General features: G+C 37.8%; 1 protein-coding gene across 2 annotated transcripts in view; it reads right to left on the bottom strand.

Moving 5' to 3' along the window:
• Positions 1 to 20,118, bottom strand: part of akap6 (A kinase (PRKA) anchor protein 6) — a 144,405-nt gene that overhangs the window by 2,426 nt on the left and 121,861 nt on the right. For both annotated transcript variants that reach the window (XM_016545617.1, XM_016545623.1), the window contains exons 12-14: positions 18,001 to 18,255; positions 6,418 to 6,633; positions 927 to 3,968 (exon numbers count right to left, since the gene is read on the bottom strand). In XM_016545617.1, coding sequence (XP_016401103.1) covers positions 927 to 3,968; positions 6,418 to 6,633; positions 18,001 to 18,255 — 3,513 coding nt within the window. The remainder of the gene's footprint in view (positions 1 to 926; positions 3,969 to 6,417; positions 6,634 to 18,000; positions 18,256 to 20,118) is intronic.

Genomic DNA, 20,118 nt, shown 5'->3' with positions numbered 1-20,118 from the left:
ACATTTACTTTTTAAATTAAATTAAATTCAATTTTAAATGAAGTTAAATTAAATTATTAAAATTGTTCTTTGAATTTTTTTAAGGTTTGTATTTCTGCGCCAATAAAGTTACTAAACAAAATAGCAAAAATAATGATTGTTTGCAGACAGGTTTCACAAAAACTTATCTTCCACTGGAAAAGTGTTTACAGAAATGTCAACCAAAAATTCTTAATTTCCTAAAATGTTCTAAAAATAGCTGTCTTTGCTTATTAAATTAAAATACTAGAAATTATTTTAACATTAAAAAATTAAAATGTAATATATACCAATAAAGTACAGAGAATTGAAACGGAAAAATGTAGAGAAAAAAATGGGGGGGTTGGTTATAATAGTTCCCTTTCTGTTTTCATATGAAACCATCCAGCTATTTTAATGAAATCAATATGTCCATATGAGTACAAACACTGAAATTCAATTGATTACTTAATAAAATTTATTCTGTGTTTTCAGTCTCAATGATTAGCTGGAAAAAAGGAACTTAATTTGCCTAATATAAGGTCAAATGAAGATTTGCAGACAGAGTTGGAAGCAAGCAGGGAGAAGTTTGCATATGAAATAGAAAACTACTTAAAAAGAACACAAATACATGCTAATTCAGTCATGAAATTAAGTAATGATCCTCGCCTCATTCTTGCTTATGAATCATAATATAATCTGACTGATTATGATTATTCTGTTCTGTAGACCTTAAAATTTTAAATCTACGCCTGCAAATCCTTCTTCCATTAGCACTTCAGGGGAAAAGCACCGGGGAGGGGTGAGAAGGGGGTGAGAGAATGAATAAAAATCCCCTCTTAAATATATAGTCAATGAGATGAATTCAGCAGAAACGCACACCGCTCTCATTACAAGCAGATAGAGCACGGTGTAACGTCGAAACACACCTGTTTATGAGTCGACTTGGCTTCCTGTAGAGAGCGGTGCCCCTTCCCGACGTTCTTCTGTTTCATCAACTGTGAAGCAAGAGCCCTTTCATCGCTATCAGTCTTCCTTATCAGCGGACAGTTAATTTTGGGATTAATATAAAGGCTGCCATCCTCTTTTAAAGGATTTGTAGTGGAGCAAGAGACTCTTATCTTAGTCATTACAGGGGAAATATTGGATTCAAGCATTTTAGTATCTGCAAAACATTCAACAGTATCTATCGGGGTTTCACATGGCAAAGGATTAAGATAAGGCGCCTCATTATGGCACTCTGGCTGGCTACCAGCTACACTTCCATGAGAAATACCATGTGCTTTTTGGTATTCATCGCAGCCCGATGAAGGTGCTGAGCTCGGGAGACTGGCCGGCTCTATTAGTTTGGCGGCGTGTCTCGTGGGCCGTTTGCTAATGGACATGCTGTAACAGAGAGGAGGGCCCAAGTACACTTCCTCGGTGCAGGCTTCGAAGAGCGGTTCTTCGTCACGGAGATCTGGCGTACTCGAAAGAATTGGGCTGCTGCTCTTGTCCTCCTCCGCACAGGTGCTGACCTCTCCGCAGTCGCTATCGTGCGAGGACAGTGACAGATAGGAGTAGAAGTCACCCTTGCGCAAATGGATAATTCGATGGGAGTGCTCGAGGACCTTCTCTCTGATCTGAGATACAGATGTTGGGCTACAAACCTCCGTAGGCTGCTCTGCCTGCGCCTCTTTGGTCTTCAGGGCCACAGATGTCATGTCAATGATCTCCATCACAAAGTCATGGACACTGTCGCTCTTGGCCTCTTCAGAGATGAAAGCAGGGTGGCTGCAGCTATCTGAAGAGCTTTCTTGATGGTTCTCGTGGACGTCATTCAGAAAGGCGGCGAGTTGCTTCTGTCGGCTGTGAGTGTGTGCAGCTAACCCTGAACACTCGTCTATGAGAGAGATGGAGGGGGAGGGACAGTGGGAATTGTGACAAGGCAGCTCGCCTTTCAACTGCCCTTCCAGGGAGCTCAAGCTCAACTGTTCGCATGAGGATGGTGAGGTGGCAGCCACCATATCGCTTTTGACGCCATCCGCCACATAACAGTTTTTAAATGATTCCCCTTTCTTGGTTAGCAGACTTCCCTCTTCCCTCAGCAGCTCGTCGTCTTCATCTTTCCCTTCGATGTGAGTGCTTTCGACATTGCCGTTCTCCATGTCGTCCACGAAGTGGCTGATATAGCTCCTGGTGGCGTCCCTTCGGTTGCCATCCACCTCCCGTTGCTTGAGGCTCTTGTTTTTACCATTAGTGTTGGCTTCCAAGAGTTTCAGCGCAGACCGGCTGAGAAGGTTACGATCGTTGGCGGTCTTAACGGGCGACAGGATCTCTTTAGACATGGTGCCACACTGCAGCTCATCCACTAGATCTGCCTCATTTTTCTCTTTATTCTGAGATCTAGGCTTCATCCAGCTTTGAAACTCACCCTTTATATAATCCAGCCCAAGAGCAAGGGAACCTTCAATGTACTCCTCCTCTGAGGTTACACTAGAGTCGTCGTCGTCTTTAATACCGAGCTCTTCTTCGGTAAGCGTCAGAGTGGAGCTGGAGAGAAGATCACTGTCATCCTCATCGTCAGTACAGGCTGAAGTGCAGGATACATTGACGACCATACTGATGCTTGCGTCGGTCTCGTCGGTTTGTTTACGGAAGGATGCGTTGGACTCAGCAGCCACGCAACAGTTCATTTGCACAGCTAGGTCCTCGGACGCCACGGACGAGTCCTCAGTGCTGCTCAACTCTGTCAGAGAGGCTGCCGAGCTCTCGTTAATGGAGGAGGGAGCGCCAGCCGAGCGTGACCCATGCCACAGCGAGCTGCTCTGGAGCATTACGTCAGAGACGCTACGTGTCATCTTCATTGCAAGAGGGCTTTGGATGTTCTCAAGGCGTTTTAGAAGTTCCAGAGTTCTTTTGCTGAGTTCCCCCGTGGACTCCACAGTCGATTCAATGTCCCTCAGACTTTCCTTACTCCCCACATCCTCTGCGCTCTTACATGGAGCGAGCCAACTTTCCAGGGAAGTGCTACGAGTCAGTGCCTCTTTGCTCGATGGGAATAACTCTCCTACTGCGAAAAGAGAGTCAAGGGAAGACCCCTGGGAAAGCTGTGCCAACTCCTTTTCGAGCTTTCGGTGTGTAGTCACCCTCTCTTCATCTCCGCTCATGTTGAGATATTTGTCGTTAGCCTCTTGGCTTAGCCCAAAGTCGTTGGCATGAATCTTCGCTGGCTCCTTGTGGTGTTTCCTCTTGCTTTCTCCACTATCCTCTTTCTTCTTTCTCATGATATGCCATCGCTGGTCTCTCTGCCCAATGGTTAGACTGTCACCATATTCTGCACACTTGTTGGCACGCTCCAAAACTCTGTCTATGTCTTCATCTGAGACTCTGTCTCCATTGAGTGAATCTTCTCTGGTAGGAAGGGTGAGAGTAACACAATCTTTCGGATCATCATTCTGGAACAGCAGGCAAACCTCAGAGTTACCTGTGGTCTCCATGTCCCCTTCACTAACTATCCCACTTTCGCTCTCGGATCTCCTGGCTGAATCCGATAGCAGCCCCTGCTTCCCCTTCAACAGGTCTCCCAGGATATCAGGTAAAGATTCAGCTGAGGAGAAGGAGGAATCCATGCTCTGGCGCTTCAGCAGTGACTGTTGGGATTTGATTGAGAATGATTTGTGATTATACTGGGGTTGTTGGTAGAGTTCAACATAAGGCAGACTGTACACCTGATAAACACGAGAAGAAGAGGCATTCAATTCTGCCGAGCTCAAGGCTGCTCCGCACCGTGTGTCATTTAGGCATGACTCGGTGAGACTTAAAGGCTCCTTTGGGGAATTAAGGTGGGACTTAGATCCAGGGTTTTGCTCATCTTCACAGTCCTGTGTATCCAGATCGCAGATGGTCATGTCCATCTCGTCCCACTCCCAAGAGTCTTCTGTCTGGCCATGGAGGTCCATGAGAGAAGGCTCAATTAGGTTCTCAGGGACCTGTAGGGGAGAGAAGAAAAGACTTTAGGGGCAAAGAAATACTTAGTTGGACTTTTAATTAGATGAAATGCAAAGTTAATCTATGACAAATACGTTTTTGCTTAGATATGGGCATTCAGCACAGGGCATAATTACACAAATTGCTTTGCTTCTTGTTCAAGCAGGAAGTGTCTATTTATATGATCCTCTTTATCTCATTAATCTAATAAACTGGCAAATCTAACACTTGCTTTGTATGTCATATATCCCATAAAATGAATTTTTATTAGATTTCTGTTTATTCTCTTTCTGCTGATGAGGAAAATACTAATGTACTGGCTTGGATCGCTAGTGCATGATAAAAACCCTCAACTGTGAGAACAATCAATCAGTCTAATCAAATAAAAATAATTTCAGTTAGCTGCCTCAGCTAACATTTGTACCCCGACTGCAGCACACAATGTTTTAATCAGATAGACTAATTATAACCTTTAGCTATGCCATTACAAAAGTCATTTTGCCATTTTGTAGAAGGTTAAACTGCTACTCTATTAAACTTTAGAGTGAAATCATCTAATAACTTGACAGTGTCAATTAAAGCTCTTTTGAAACCTTTTTTTTTTCCTTTTAACACTCACTCTTTCACTGGTTTACCACTCCCTTAAGAGCAGGTGAAAGTTAACTTAAAAACCATCATGTCTTTTGTTGACCTTCAAACAGAATTCATGATATTTAAAAAAAAATAAAATAAAAATCCTCCTAAAAATGAAAGAGTAATGATTGGATTTTTTTTTCAGACACCAGACTTGTTGTGAGCAAGGCCTCCTGAAGCATTCAACAGTCAGCTATTTCATCATCTCACAAAGTGTACTGTATTCACAAAAACAAACTCTCCCTATTATTTTTCTTTTCCTTTCTTCTGCACCCGCAAAGAAGTGAAATTGCACTTCAGCCCCGCAAGGTCAAGCTGAGCGAGGGGCGAGTAATTTGTCTTCTCCGTGTAAGTGAGTGGACGCTCACAAACAGGTTGCTGGGCTTTTCTGCATGAAGCATGCAGCCTCCCCAGAGCCCTGCTGCTGCCATGCAGGAATGCACAACATCTACATGACAAAAGGCAAAGTCTAGCCCTCGGCCCACTCCCCAGTTTAACACGCACTGTAACGGTCCCACACATACAATAAGAGACTAGTTAAGGGTTCCGTTTTCAGGATGGGAAGTCTTTTTATATTGCAGTGAACACGGTATGTGCACATGTTATGTCCTTTAAGAGACTACTTCCTCCCTTTCAGTGCAGGATAGGGACACAGGATCAAGTTATTTCATTGCTACGGGTTACTCAATTTACATTTAGAACAGTCAGTTATTTCTGGCAGCACCTGTAATCGATTGAGTTCACAGTACAGTGAGTATCTGGGGAACACATCTAGCCACTGTCCTCTTACTATGTGTATTCAAGAATAATATGTGGCCACTTCCCTGCCTTATACATCATTCTTATTGCACTGTTACAGCGGTGCTGCACTATATTATTGGAACTAGAGTATTTCTGCTTAACAAATTGTCCTGGACAGCTTCCTTTGAGCAGAGCAATATATGAGGAGATCTTTGAAAAGCCTATTCAATGAGTTCAATAAAATATGTATAACAACATTGATTTTTAGAATTATAATGGTTATATTAGGAAGCAACATCTCCTAGCTGACATATTGTGTAAATGGATTGTCAAAGATTAAGACATTTTTATACAAAATACTGCAAAATAACTGTATTAAGGACATGATGGATGTACACTTGCTGAATTAAACATCCAACATAGTAAGGTCTATGTGTCAACAACATAGCATACTAATTTTCAATCATTACCTTCAGTAAGCACGGGGGGGAAAAACAAGACATTTTAGGCAATTTAGAAATCCCAGCCAGGACATTTTCAGGAAAAAGAGTACATATAATAACCCTAATACTACTGTTTATCATTTCATACTGTTCACATACTGAGGTGAATTCACTAAACAGTTATGCCACTTTACACTATACGCTGGTATAGCACTGTACCATGTATATTTGAATTACACAATTTACTTATAGATTGTACATTTTTTAGCATTATGGAAAATAGGAGGTAAGCAATTTGTTTAATTAAAAGAGGTGTTTGTGTGTATTTGCAAGATGGGAAATTGCATCATGCAAATAGTGTTTTTTGAGCTTGTTTGCATCGATTTGCATAATTCCTTTAGTGAAGTAGGTGCTAAATAATGCAAACAGAGCACACAACTACTTTTTTAAAAACAATATACAGTACACAGTGTGCAGTAAACAGTATGCTAGTATGCCACTCCACCACAAACACAATTAAACCGCCCATAGTGTGGATATCAAGACAGCACTACCTGTGCATGCACCACCCTGTTTATATTCACAACGTATGTTATCTTGTTTACTTGTAACTGTAGTGTAAAGCATATGTGACCTGGTCTCTGCCCAGCGAGCGTTTCAGTCTGGTCTGCCACTGAAGGACCTGCATGACGATGGCCTCCCAACGTCTCTCCAGGTTGACCTGCAGCAGCTGCAGCGACTGGCGCTCTGCCTCTGAGCTCTGTTGTTCAGGCCCATCCAGCAGCCTCTGACAGAGCCTCAGCACAGAGGAAATGCCCTTCCGTCTGCCCCGCACCTCCATACACAGAGCCTGCAGAGACAGGAGCAGGTCAGTCCTCTCATGCACTCATAGACTGTGTTAGTAAACAGGGTTTAACATCCCTGTCATCAGGGTTCATATGTTAATGCCAGAGATTTTTTTTTAATGAAGGAAAGCTTTACTTTGACTTAACTCTAAAAGCATAACTTTGAAACTGCAGATTGCCAAGCTACAAGCTACTAATAATTTCAAAGAGGTTAAAACTACAGTCAAGTTAGAACAAACCTAAATAATAAAACTAAACACCCTAAATGACAGAAATGAATATAAAAAACATTGATTAAAAATCAATTACAAAAAAAACTAAAACTAAATGAAACTAAAAACACTAACTGATAGAAATGAATACAAAAAACATTTATTAAAAGCTGTTTAAAAAATAAATAATACTAAGAAACACTCTAATTGATAGAAATTAATACAAAAATAATCTTTATAAAACAAACCTTAATAATAAAACTAAAAACACTAATTGATAGACATGAATGCAAAAAAACACTGATAAGCTGTATTAAAAACCAAAATAATAAATCTACAACTGTGCTAGAAATGAATACAAAAAACATTTATAGAAAGCTGTATAAAAAAACGAAATAATAAATCTAAAAACATAGTGATAGAAATTAATAAAAAAAGAAAAACATGTACACACACAAAAAAAATTAAAACAAAAACTAAAAACTGATAGAAATTAATACAAATAAAAAAACATTGATAAAAGTAAGTTTTGCTAAAAAGATAAAAATAACGTAAATTGCTACAAAAAGATAAAATTAATGCTGTGCAGGGACTTCTGGGAACACTTGATTCATCTGATGACTCAAATGAATCAGTGAATCATTTTTTGGTGCCGGTTCATTGACACGAACAGTCCAAATGAAACAATTTGCTAAAATGAATCAGATTTGTTTGTGGATTTTTTTTTTACACACACATATATATATATATATATATATATATATGTGTGTTCTGCTTGGAACTAATGATGCAGAAATTCAATTGTAAAAAATATTTAATATTACCAAATACTTAAAAAAGATGACGCAAAATGCTGCTCAGGGACTTCTGGGAACATTACTGACTTTTATTAAAAAGAATCAAACAAATTGATTAAAATGAAACGGACTTTCCAGAGTTACTTGAAAAATGGAGACATTCTAAAACAGTTCTAGAACATATTTACATAAGACTTATTATAAGGTCTTATACACAATACAAAGTAACACAAATAGTGAGAATCACAACACTACACCTGTTGGTGCAAAAAACACTTTGCCACACAAAAAAGCTGAGCTACCAAAAATATAGTACAGTCTATAAAAATAACTTTTAATGAACTATTCTCCATCATTTGCCACAACTGCAACATAGGGTTTATTGCTAGCCATGTATGTGAACTCACTGCACCTCAGAGTCACTCAGAGTTTCCGTGGCATGAATGAACATAGTGAATGAAGAGAGAGAGACAGATGGAATGACATTGAGAGAGAAAGAGAGACTCCCGTGCGCTTGATGAGGTCTCCACAACAATTCAGCCTGTCAGGAGCGTGTAAATCACATCCCCCTCTCCCCATAAACACGACAGAATTAAATATTTAAAGGCCAAAGCTGCACTCTCATGCTTCAGTGTCCAGCTATGACACTTGTTTAATGAAACCGCCAGAGCATATAGACTCTCCCAAAGACGACCACGCCGGTGCACAGACCACATACACTCGTTTTGGAGGGATACTCTCTGACCTGCACCAAAACCCCCTTTAAATATGCAGCGGCAGCTTTGCAAAGAGACGGTGCTACTCCATGTGCGTTATGGGACGAAAACATTCAGAGAACAATTTATGCAAATCCCGCCAGCCCCGAAAAGCACCGCGTTACATTTTCTGTACATTTTTCAATAAATATTAAACACCATTACATTTCACCATTACATTTCAATTGGATTTTATTTTTCCTGGAGTGCTTCCCTCCTCTGTTTTAGCATATTTCCCTCTCCCGTGTCTTTTAAACAGGTAATGAGACTGTAAAATTCAATGGCAGCGTGCTGGAGAGGAGGCCGAGGAGCAGACGCACTGATAGAGTTATCATGCACAAGAGTTGAAACTTTGACAGATAGAAATGTGTGAGGTGATGGAAAACTGGCCCTCAAATGGACACTTTTTTTTATGGCGTACGGTGTCTGGGAAATGTAGTGGCCTCTGTACTGGTACTCTTAAAGGGGTCATATGTTGCGATTTCAAGTTTTCCTTTCTCTTTGGAGTGTTACAAGTTGATTGTACATAGATAAGATCCCTGAAGTTGCAAAGACTAAAGTCTCAAAACCAAAGAGATATTCTTTATCAAAGTTAAGACTCTGCCACGCCCCCCTAAAACGGCTCGTTCTAACACGCCCCACATATCTACCTCACTATGTGGAAATATTAGCATAATGCAGCCCAAATGTGCACGCAAAGAAAGAAGGCATGGTTTCAGTAACCGCAGTTAGTGTTAAAGCAGCCATGTCAGGGAGACGCTGTGTGTTTCTAGGCGAAAGCAAAAGCACTTTATTTGGCCTTCCGAAAGTAGATGCATTTAGGAATCTTTAAGATTACTTACAACAGAACAGCAATGCATTTTATGGACGACCGTTTCATGAACCTAGGAGAGGAGATAATTCTGACTTTGCTATGACAATCTGGCGCTTCTGAATCAGCTACTGTTTTGCTATTAGTTTAAGTATTTGCTATTGACTGTTCAAATGCAGAGTTTTGCGCATCGTGTGTGTGTGAGAGAGAGAGAGAGAGACAGAGACAGGGTCACATCACAGAGTTAGATGTCTTAACCATGGCTTGTGTACTGCAAACACATACCAGCTTCATCACTGTGTCTGTCACGCGACTCTGTTCCCCTTTCGGGCTCTGTCTTTACATTTATTTTGAAAGATGAAGCTCGCGATTATGGTAAGGGGCGTTACATTTCCGACGAGTGCTTGCGGTGTTCGGCCAATCACAATGCACTGGGTCAGCTGGCCAATCAGAGCAGACTGCGCTTGTCGGAAGGAGGGACTTTGTAGAAAACAAAGCGTTTGAGAGAGGCGGGGCATAGAGGACCTACAATAATGTACAGTATTTGAAAAATAATGTGTTTTTTGAACATTAAAGCATGTCAACATATTCTGTTACACCAAATACACAAAATAATGATCTTTAAAAAAGCATCATATGACCCCTTTAAAGACAAGCAAATATTTTACGGCAAAATAGCCGACAAAAAGCAAAAAACAGAAAAAAAACTAGGTGAAATAGGCAATTTTATTCTGCATCTGCAAGTTAGCAAGACTTCTCCACACCTAGACTAGACAGAGTATTTTGTCTTATTTTACAGCTAAAACATCTTAAAATTCTTAAAACAAGATGAATTTACTTTAGAAGCAGCACTGCATAAAATATTAAGACTTGTTTTTATAGATTGTCTCTTTAATACGAGTGTATTTTGTCTCACTGCACTGGCAGATTTTTAGTACATGTTTTAAGTATAAACAAGTTAAGTGCAAAAATCTGCCAGTGCAATAAGAAAAAATATACTCATACTGAACAATCTATGAAAACATGTCTTAATTTCATATACAGTAAATTTATCTAGTTTTAAGAATATTTTTACTGAAAAAAGGTTTAAAAAAGACTAATTAAAGGGGACATTGGATAAAATGTAACTTTTTTTAAGCATTTCTTGCATTTAGTTAGGTTTCTGGTGTGTCTGCCAGATCAAGCTGATAAGAAAACACACAACCAGTGTGTTATGGGCTGTCTAAGTCTGAAACTGTGTCATCCAGTGAGCTGTTTCAGTTTGTAGCCGATTTCTACGTAGATAGCTAGCTAAAGCTAGCTCCGAGCCATATACGGAGTCCAAGGCAGCAATTCTTGTCTTGTGTCGACACGCCTCACGGAAGAGAGGGGCGGGGGGAGCAGTAGCTCATTATCATTTAAAGAGACATGCACCGAAACAAACCGCTGTGAACAGAGCTGTTTTTGAGAAGGTAAAAAGGGTGTTGTTTTACACGACCATTGAGGGATTTTAAACAAAGTATGTTACAGACATTTCATGAAGACCCTAAAGAATCATACCAACCTGTGGAAAATGGCCATCTGATGTCCTCTTTAAAAGCTCATTAAGAATTTTGGTTACACTTTATTTCGATAGTCCACTTTAGACATTCTATTAACTATAAGTAACTTTGTAACTACATGTCAACTACATGTCAACTAATTCTCATTAATTTGCAACTACATGTCTACTAACTCTCAGAGTAGACTGTTAGGGTAGGTTTAGGGTTAGTAGAATAAGTTGACAAAGAAAGTGTTAGAAGATATTAAGCAGACAGTCTACTAATACTCTACTAACTGCTAGTTGACATGTAGTTGCAAAGTTACTTACTGTTAATAGAATGTCTAAAGTGGACTATCGAAATAAAGTGTTACCAGAATTTTTTTATTTTTTTTTGCTAATTCAGAATGAATTGAGACAGAATTTGTGAAACATTACTTGAAAGACAACATAATATAATGAAGCATTCTAAAAGTTGGTCAACTTACAGTACATGTCACATGTCAGTCATATCTTCATCAGAGTAAGTTGCAATATGGACCACACATTAATCTAATAGTTGAAATGTCAGTCTCAGGCTACTACCCAGTCTCTAACCTCTAACTTCACCCTTCAGATATGTCGATAAAATACAGGTGGCAATGTTCATTCAGGTCCCCTCCGATTAAACAGCACAAAACGTGAGACACATTGCACATTTAGGTTTCAGGCATCCAAATACCCAGAAATATTATGCAGTTTCTACATTACTGGGTTGTATAAACTGATTAAGTCTTATTGAGGAAGAGGAACAGTGCAGTATAGTGCGCCAATATTTGCTAAAAAGCTTTTCCAAACACACGGTGCAGTGAGTAGGCTGCTTTTCCTCCAGTATGTGAGTCCACACAATGACTCCATTTCAGACACACAAACCAGCACTGAGACTGAAACGCTGGCGGGGGGCCAGTGGGCCCTGGTGCATCAGTCAGATATTAAAACACCAAGAGAGGTAGACATAGAGTGACAGAACAGCATATTGTGAAAGAAAAATCACAAATGAATGAGAAGGGTCTCAACTGTTTCTCCTAGACAGCAATGAGATAAAATGGAGACCCCAGTTTCAGAACAGATCTCATCTCGGTCATCTCATCATTTCTCATCAAATGCTATCAGAGTCTGTAATCACGCCTGAGGCGGAGAGCCGAGCCGTGAAGATGCATGTGTATTACACAGACCTCCCAAGAGTGTTCCTCCAAAAAACTGCTTATCTCTTTATTCAGCACAAAATGAGAACAGACCGTGCCTCCTTCCAGACGCAGCCTAAAGCCTTTAAACTCCAATTCCCCATCTCTCCCTCCCACTTAATTTCATTAAAACCTAAGCCTTATGATATTCTGACATTTTTTTTTGGTGCGACTTAAGCACGAGAAGAGTTTAAATGACGCGTGCACCGGTGCTGTCGCGCTTTCCGGAGGATTAAAAAAAGCCAGACGACAGCTCTTTCGTTTTCGGGGGTATTTGTTTCCCGTTCTCCGGCGGGAAAACGAGCGCACACTTCATCTCGCTCTTTACAGCCACTGCAATTTGAACATTTTCAATTAATCTCGGCGAGATTGAGGAGCGGAGCCCCAAATCCCCTACAGTGACGGCAAGGACACGGGAACGGAGCTCTGACAGTGACCCAGTGGATATTCAATCAATTACCATTAATTAGAAATCTCTGATTAATTCTATTTGTTGATTAAGTCAATTAAAACCACAAGCACTTGTTATCGCAAATGAGTATAACGAATTCATGTCGGCCATTTGTTCCCATACAAGTCCCCTCGGCTCCGACTGGCTCGAGTTTCATCAACGGCTGTCAGTCGAGGCCTCGTTCCCGCGACGCGCTAATAGAGAGAAATCCTACCGCAGTGAGTGGACAGACAATAAAAGCAAACCTAACCAACTGAAATTCGATGTCAGCAGGCTGACGCCAGTCATATAATACAGGAAAAAAAAGATCACGATGAAAGATCCTGTTTTGCATTCTACTTGACGTGTTCGTTATTTAAAATACGTCTAAATTAGCCGAGTCTGAAATGCATTGGTTTGAGTCGGGCTGTCAGTGACCTTCCACAAAGCTTGTTGTTAAAGAATGCTTATTTTTAATTATTTTCCTCCTTTAAGATAGAAAACTGACAGTGTTTTCAAAATGAGACTAATGTGTTACGAACGGCAGACGTCGTCTTTACCGCGCCAAAGCAAACAAATGGCAGCAAAGTGATAACGCTGCCATCAATGGGGACATTTTCTCATTAGCACCTGTAAATGAAAGCAAGCGGCATGGACGTATAATGAAAAATACGACTCTATGCGCGCAAGTGTGTGTGTGTGTGTAATGAACAGGCCTGTCACCTGTCTGCTCCCCATTACTCGCTGATGAGACGCTAACTCTGCGTTTGCCGCTCTCGCACGCCCGTCCCAAAACTGACTTAATGCGGTTAGCACTTGCCATAGAACAGGAGTTCCTTATTCCTAATCATGGAGAAAGTATTGATATTATATCTGCGCCGTCACATTCAATCAGCCGGACGGGACCCGGAGGATGAGGCCCCGGGGCCCCACGCTGCAGCGAGCTGATCAAAGGTGCCGGGGAGAGACGTGGAGATGGACTCCGACTCGAACGCTGCTGCACAAATTCAGTCTGGCTTCCATTTAGTCTAATTCTCCCGTGAAATTCCTTTAATAGGAACGTGGTTTGGAGTTGGAGGTGTTTTTGAAAAGGCTCCCGGTGCTGCTCGAAATGACACAACGATCTCTAAAACAGACGATAATAGCTAAGACTAAGAAGAAGGTCTAGTACGGGTATAGTGACTTTTCCTACTTTGAGTATAACTATAGCTCAATACTATATACAAACTTCAGCACATAAATACCACATAGTTTATGCTACAGGCATGAATAATACCCCAAATCATGTGATTTTCTTAATGTGATCATTTTCACCTCACAGACAACATTGTTAACAACATAATACATTAAAATACATACACAAAAAAAATAATTTTTAACAACATTTTAATTTTCATTACTTTTAGGTATTTAAATTAGTATATTTATTATAAACATTTCTCTCACTTGCATCCACCATATATAGGAACTATTCGCAGTGAAACCTGGAATGGATAAGAATAGTTCTTTAGGAAAATTCATTCAAAATTGTGGATGCAGGTGAGATAATTGTTTATCATAAATACCCAAATATTGTTCAATATTATTATAATTTAAAATAATTGTTTTCTATTATAATATATTTTAAAATGTAATTTATTTCTGTGATGCAAAGCTGAATTTTCAGCATCATTACTCCAGTCTTCAGTGTCACATGATCCTTCATTTTAATATGCTTGAAATAGAGATCTTTAGTAAAATTATAAATATCTTTGCTGTCACTTTTGATAAATGTAATGCATTCTTGCATTCTTCTCTCTTTTGAACGGTAGTAAAAAGCACACCTTATTTACAATATATCAGATATAAGAAAGCATAACGTTCCTCCCTGATACCTTAAATGTCATCTAGGTATGAAGCTAACTAGGTTTTGAAACAGAGCTTCTATTTACAGAGATAACAAATCTGCAGATTTCCAGCTCAGGATACAACAGGTTCTGTGGGTAAAACAATTGTTAACTAATGACCAAAGTTGGCATGCGGTTCCCGTCATCTCTCCTCTCCCTGACAGGAAATGTCCAACCCTGGGGTTTTAATATCATGAAGGCACACTATTAAAGGGAAGACAGTTATTAATGAAAGAAGTGAAATTGGCAGCCAACCACTCTGAACCGCCTGACCAGAGAAGGTTAAGATACAATATAGTCTAATTCTAGAGTCTCCACTCCCCCCTAGCAAGTAAAGAACTTAATGCTTTTTATTCAGTGGAAGATGGACATTTTTATGATGACATTTTAAAGGGTGACCATACCTGTTACTCATAACGAAGTGTCTCACTATCTCTCCTTTTACACATATTTCAGGCTTTTATTGGCATCAGGGATCTACACTGAACAGACACACATTCCAGCAGCTCCAGCCGTGAGGCGCTACATTAAGATTTTACACAAAACAGAACATGGATAAACTGAGGTTCAATTAAACCGCAATAACCTGGGTTGAAATGATCCAAATTGCTAAACGCCGAGTTTCTGGTGCAATCTCAAACCTCTGACCCTTTCTGACATAGTAAACAACTGTCAGCACAAACAAATAATATGTCAGTGTACAATTACAGGAGTCGGAAAAAAACTGCTTATCAGAAAAAACAATGTTACAGTGACTAGCATCCCCTTAACTACAGTAAAATCGCTGTCACACACATCCTTGAATGCTACTGGTTAATAACAATAATTATAATTATTATTATCTTTATCGTTTTGTATATATTATTTATAGAAATTATTATTAAAATACATAAATAAATACTATTATTATTATTAATAATAATAATCATCATCATCTATAAATAATAATAATTATTATTATTATCGTTGTTAATATTTTTATTATACAATATTATTTATAGAGATTATTTTTAAATACATGAATATTATTTATTTAATTATAATAATCTCTAAATAATAATAATTATTATTTATTATTGTTTTGTTAACATTTTTATTATTATTTATAGCAATTACATGATACATAAATATTATTTAATTATAATAATCTTTATAAATAATTATTATTATTTATAGATAATAATAATAATAATAATAATTATTATTTATAATAAAACTAGATTTATACATTTTCTGAATGTATCAAAACGTGAGCAATGTACAATCCATGATCCAATCAAGTCTCAAACTATAAAATCAAGTTCTGGCCTACATAAATTTTGCATTAAATATATTGTTTTACAAAAATAGTCAGATGACAGAAGTAAAACAGGCTGCAAAAGCCATTTCATGCTGTGTTTAAGTAAAGTAGCTAGCATCCCCTTAACTACAGTAAAATCGCTGTCACACACATCCTTGAATGCTACTGGTTAATAACAATAATTATAATTATTATTATCTTTATCGTTTTGTATATATTATTTATAGAAATTATTATTAAAATACATAAATAAATACTATTATTATTATTAATAATAATAATCATCATCATCTATAAATAATAATAATTATTATTATTATCGTTGTTAATATTTTTATTATACAATATTATTTATAGAGATTATTTTTAAATACATGAATATTATTTATTTAATTATAATAATCTCTAAATAATAATAATTATTATTTATTATTGTTTTGTTAACATTTTTATTATTATTTATAGCAATTACATGATACATAAATATTATTTAATTATAATAATCTTTATAAATAATTATTATTATTTATAGATAATAATAATAATAATAATTATTATTATTTATAATAAAACTAGATTTATACATTTTCTGAATGTATCAAAACGTGAGCAATGTACAATCCATGATCCAATCAAGTCTCAAACTATAAAATCAAGTTCTGGCCTACATAAATTTTGCATTAAATATATTGTTTTACAAAAATAGTCAGATGACAGAAGTAAAACAGGCTGCAAAAGCCATTTCATGCTGTGTTTAAGTAAAGCTCCCTTTAAGATCAGCTGTACTGTGGCCAGAGATGTGAACCAGTGCTGCAGTGAGATGTAGAGAGGTGTAGATCTCAGCTCTCTCGCTGATGCCTTTCAACTGCTCTGTGATCACGCCAAGCCACGCCAGTTAGCCAATTCAATTTCAAAAGCGTTCGGAAAAAAAACAAGATACATGTAATCATTCTTTTTTCTCTTCCTAAACACTCATTCTTCCCTTTTAGAGCAATGGCAGTCCATATAAATCATACGTACCAATATTTCCAATCAGCGTATTATTATTTTCTCCAGACTTTCCCTGAGAAATCAATGTGAGCCTTTTTGGCTGCATGTCATTTGATCAAAAGAGAAAGCCAGCCTTATTTCCCCTCCTGATCATTTAGCCCTGTGTATATTTAGAGCTTTCCCTCACTTATGTTTGTCACTCAGCAGGTGGATGTAATCAGCTCCGCTACCTGTGTTTTGACACGTCTTGATTAATACTCCAAGCTGTTTCTCAGGATTTTAACTCAAATAATTATTTCATATAGATTTTCAGTCAGGGGATTTGATGTGTGCTTTTTGCCCTGTATTTATTAAAGGAGCACGGCTCAAGTGAAGCAGGTTATTTTTAGAGAGCGCTCTGCAGTTTGACGAAGCAGTTTCATTTCTCTAGTTTAAGTGTGTATTACAGTTTAGCAAAAGCTGATCTGAAAATGCAAAGTCTGAAAGTGTTAGCACAGTTTGTGATGGTTAATGAACAGCTGCAGGCTTACAGGTGTTATGCTAGTTGCTGATAATTTGTGGTTGACCAATATGAGTTTTTCAATGGATGATGTCGACTCCGATGCAGAATTTAGAGTTATGGAATGGAATAGAATTCTGTGGATCGGATTTAGCAACGGTAAAGCTTTTAGCAGGTTCAGATTCCATGTGGGCTGTACATGTACGTAAATGTAATATAATAACAATATGTGTAACTTAATTTAATGATAGTATAATTTAATATGCACACATTTTGTGTCTTAGTGAACTGACTCAAAGTCTCATTATTTGAATTAAAATCCAGAGAAAAGGCTTTAAATTCAATATATAGTAAATATATAGTATGCATAGTATATATATACTGTATATAGTAAATGTAATAAAAAAATAAAAATACAATATTTAAGAAAAGTCACAAAAAAAGTTACAACAAAAACGTTAGCACAAGCACAACATTTAACTGGCTGATGTTGAGAATCATTATATTTCAAAATATTGCCTGACTGCTATATTAGTCTATAGCTAGTGATACGATGTAAAAGCAACAAAGTTGAGAGGAACTTGGCTTTGGAATGTGAGACTGACCTAAATTACTGGCTAGAAAATATGTATTTTTTATTTATCACCATATGAACAATGCATGGAAAGTGTTACAATTGTTTCCTGCTTTGACATTGTCTTATAACACAGCCATGCAGGTTACAGGTTCAGATTTCCTGGAGTAACCTGTCTAAGGAGACCTGTCTGAGAACAGTTATCATTTTTGCAATTCCATTTGGTGACTAGTGGAGCAGTAATGGCAGTTTTAACACCAGGTTACTCCTGATGATCTGAACCTGTAGTAAAACAGGCCAGCAGTTCATTGCATTTGCTATGATGGCAAACTCTAGATAGAAACCTCTAGATGGACACGCAGCTCTTCATACCCACCTTGAAGTGCTGCAGCTGTTTGGTGGCCTGCGGGTCGTGTTGTGGGTCATCAGCAACTTGAGTGCCGCTCTCACATTGTTGTGCGTCTGGTCTGAGATTCAGATTGAAGATGAAGAGCTCCGTGTCTCTCAGCCAGCTCTTTAACTCCTTTATCCGGCTCTCCAGCTGGGTCACCATCCTATTGGTGTCTGGAGACAGAAGTTCACGCTGACTCCGCTGGCCCACACAGGGCTCCACATGCTCCGCCAGGATTTTCTGATTGGACACAAACAGAGATGTCACACAAGAGTCCATAAAGACAAACAAAAAACAAACATGACTGGATATCCCAATTTACTATAGTTTTACTATAGTAACGCCAACTGTCGTGAAAATGGCATTTTGATGAAAATAGTATAGATTCAGACTCAATCTTATAGGGGTCTTTAAAAAAAAAAAAAAAGTTCTGAGGCGGTATACATATAAAAGCAGCATGATACAAAATAAAAATAAAAAAATAAATAAATACATAAATAAAATATAAAAACCGCATGATACAAAATAAAAATAAAAAAATAAATAAATACATAAATAAAATATAAAAACCGCACGATACAAAATAAAAATAAATAAATAAAACAAAACAAAACACTAAAAATAAAAATATTTATAAAAAAATATAAAAAGCATAAAGCAATAAATAAAATAATAAAAATAATAAAATAAAAAAACTATTAAACAAAAAATATCAAATTAAATAAAAATATGAAAAACAATAAAACTACACAAAAATAAAATAATAATAAAATAAAATGTTAAAGCAAAAAAATAAAAATAAATAAATAAATAAAATGTTAGTAAATGATAAAATGTTAGTAGTAATGTTAAGAGTGCTTACAACTATTAACAGCTTTTATAGAAATCACAGTCACATTTACATGACTTTGAGGTCCATGATTTCACTATGGTCTTTTCACAAACACATTTAAACTATGATAAATATTCATAAATATTGACCCACAAAACATACAAACACATTAAAGACAAAATGCATTCGTGCATAAGGCTAACTGAAATGTATGGAACTGCTTTACAAGTGAACAGCGATTAACCCCTATTATTTGTGTTTAATTAAGAAGTGAGATGTGGTGATGACTGCCGTTTCCACACGGCTGCTGTACACCTGAAGTATCTGATAACAGGCTGTTTCATCTGATGAGACTGAAGGGGTTCAAATCCCATCGCACAAAGTGGCATTTTAGAGCAACATTCAAATGTTTGTTGAATAGCAAACAATCAGCCGCACACCAAAAACACACCAATGATTTCAGAAATGGGCTCTGCTGAACAATTTTCCCCGAGTGACAGCAAGAGAAGCGAGAACCATGCTGAGCTGCAGTCTGCCTGTGCGCGAGTGTGTGTGTTTGTTTGTGTGTATTCCCACCTGCCTGGCAATCGCAGTTTTTAGAGACAGGTTGAACCTTGTATACTGAGATGGCAATTGCAAGCACAACACACACCATTATCCAATTAATACACACACTGGCTGCTGTAATTGTCCTTTCCTTTATGTGATCCGTGTGTTGAGAAGCTGGAATGGAAACAGATGTGATTATGACGCAGCAATGAAGTGGCTATTTCAGCATGCGGCATCAATTAAGTTCTCAGGGTTTGGCCGCACGCATCCGGCCTGAGCTTCTCCCCCATGATTGGGCCTTTATTAACACATCTGTGTTCCTCCCGTCAGTACAGTGTTAATAGCAAAGAAAACGGAGGGCTAGACTCAGTGACAGAGGACATTTTAGCATTAATGTGAAAATGGCCGAAAACAAATATTGAGGTTTTCTGCTTTTTATTGCTCTTTACTTTAGAGACCATAGAGTATGAAAAAGTGCTGTTTTTGACACAAAACAGGGTGAAATGCCTGTCTTTATTTTTAGAGGCACTTTTTTACCATTCAAATAGCTCCTGGTGGATAAAATCACACCCCGCATTAGGCTACTGCTCAGTTTGCATTTTTGTTTTTTTTGAAAGAAATTACTTTGGTAACACTTTCTATGAAGCCCGTATTTATAATACATTATAAGGGTTAAGAATACCCTTATAATGTATTATAAATACGGGCTTCATAGAAAGTGT

Source organism: Sinocyclocheilus rhinocerous, unplaced genomic scaffold (assembly GCF_001515625.1).
Source record: "Sinocyclocheilus rhinocerous isolate Xijiao unplaced genomic scaffold, SAMN03320098_v1.1 scaffold853, whole genome shotgun sequence".
NCBI classification, from domain to species: Eukaryota; Metazoa; Chordata; class Actinopteri; order Cypriniformes; family Cyprinidae; genus Sinocyclocheilus; species Sinocyclocheilus rhinocerous.
The sequence above is the reverse complement of the archived record's forward strand: the minus strand, read 5'-3'. Positions and strand labels throughout refer to the sequence as shown.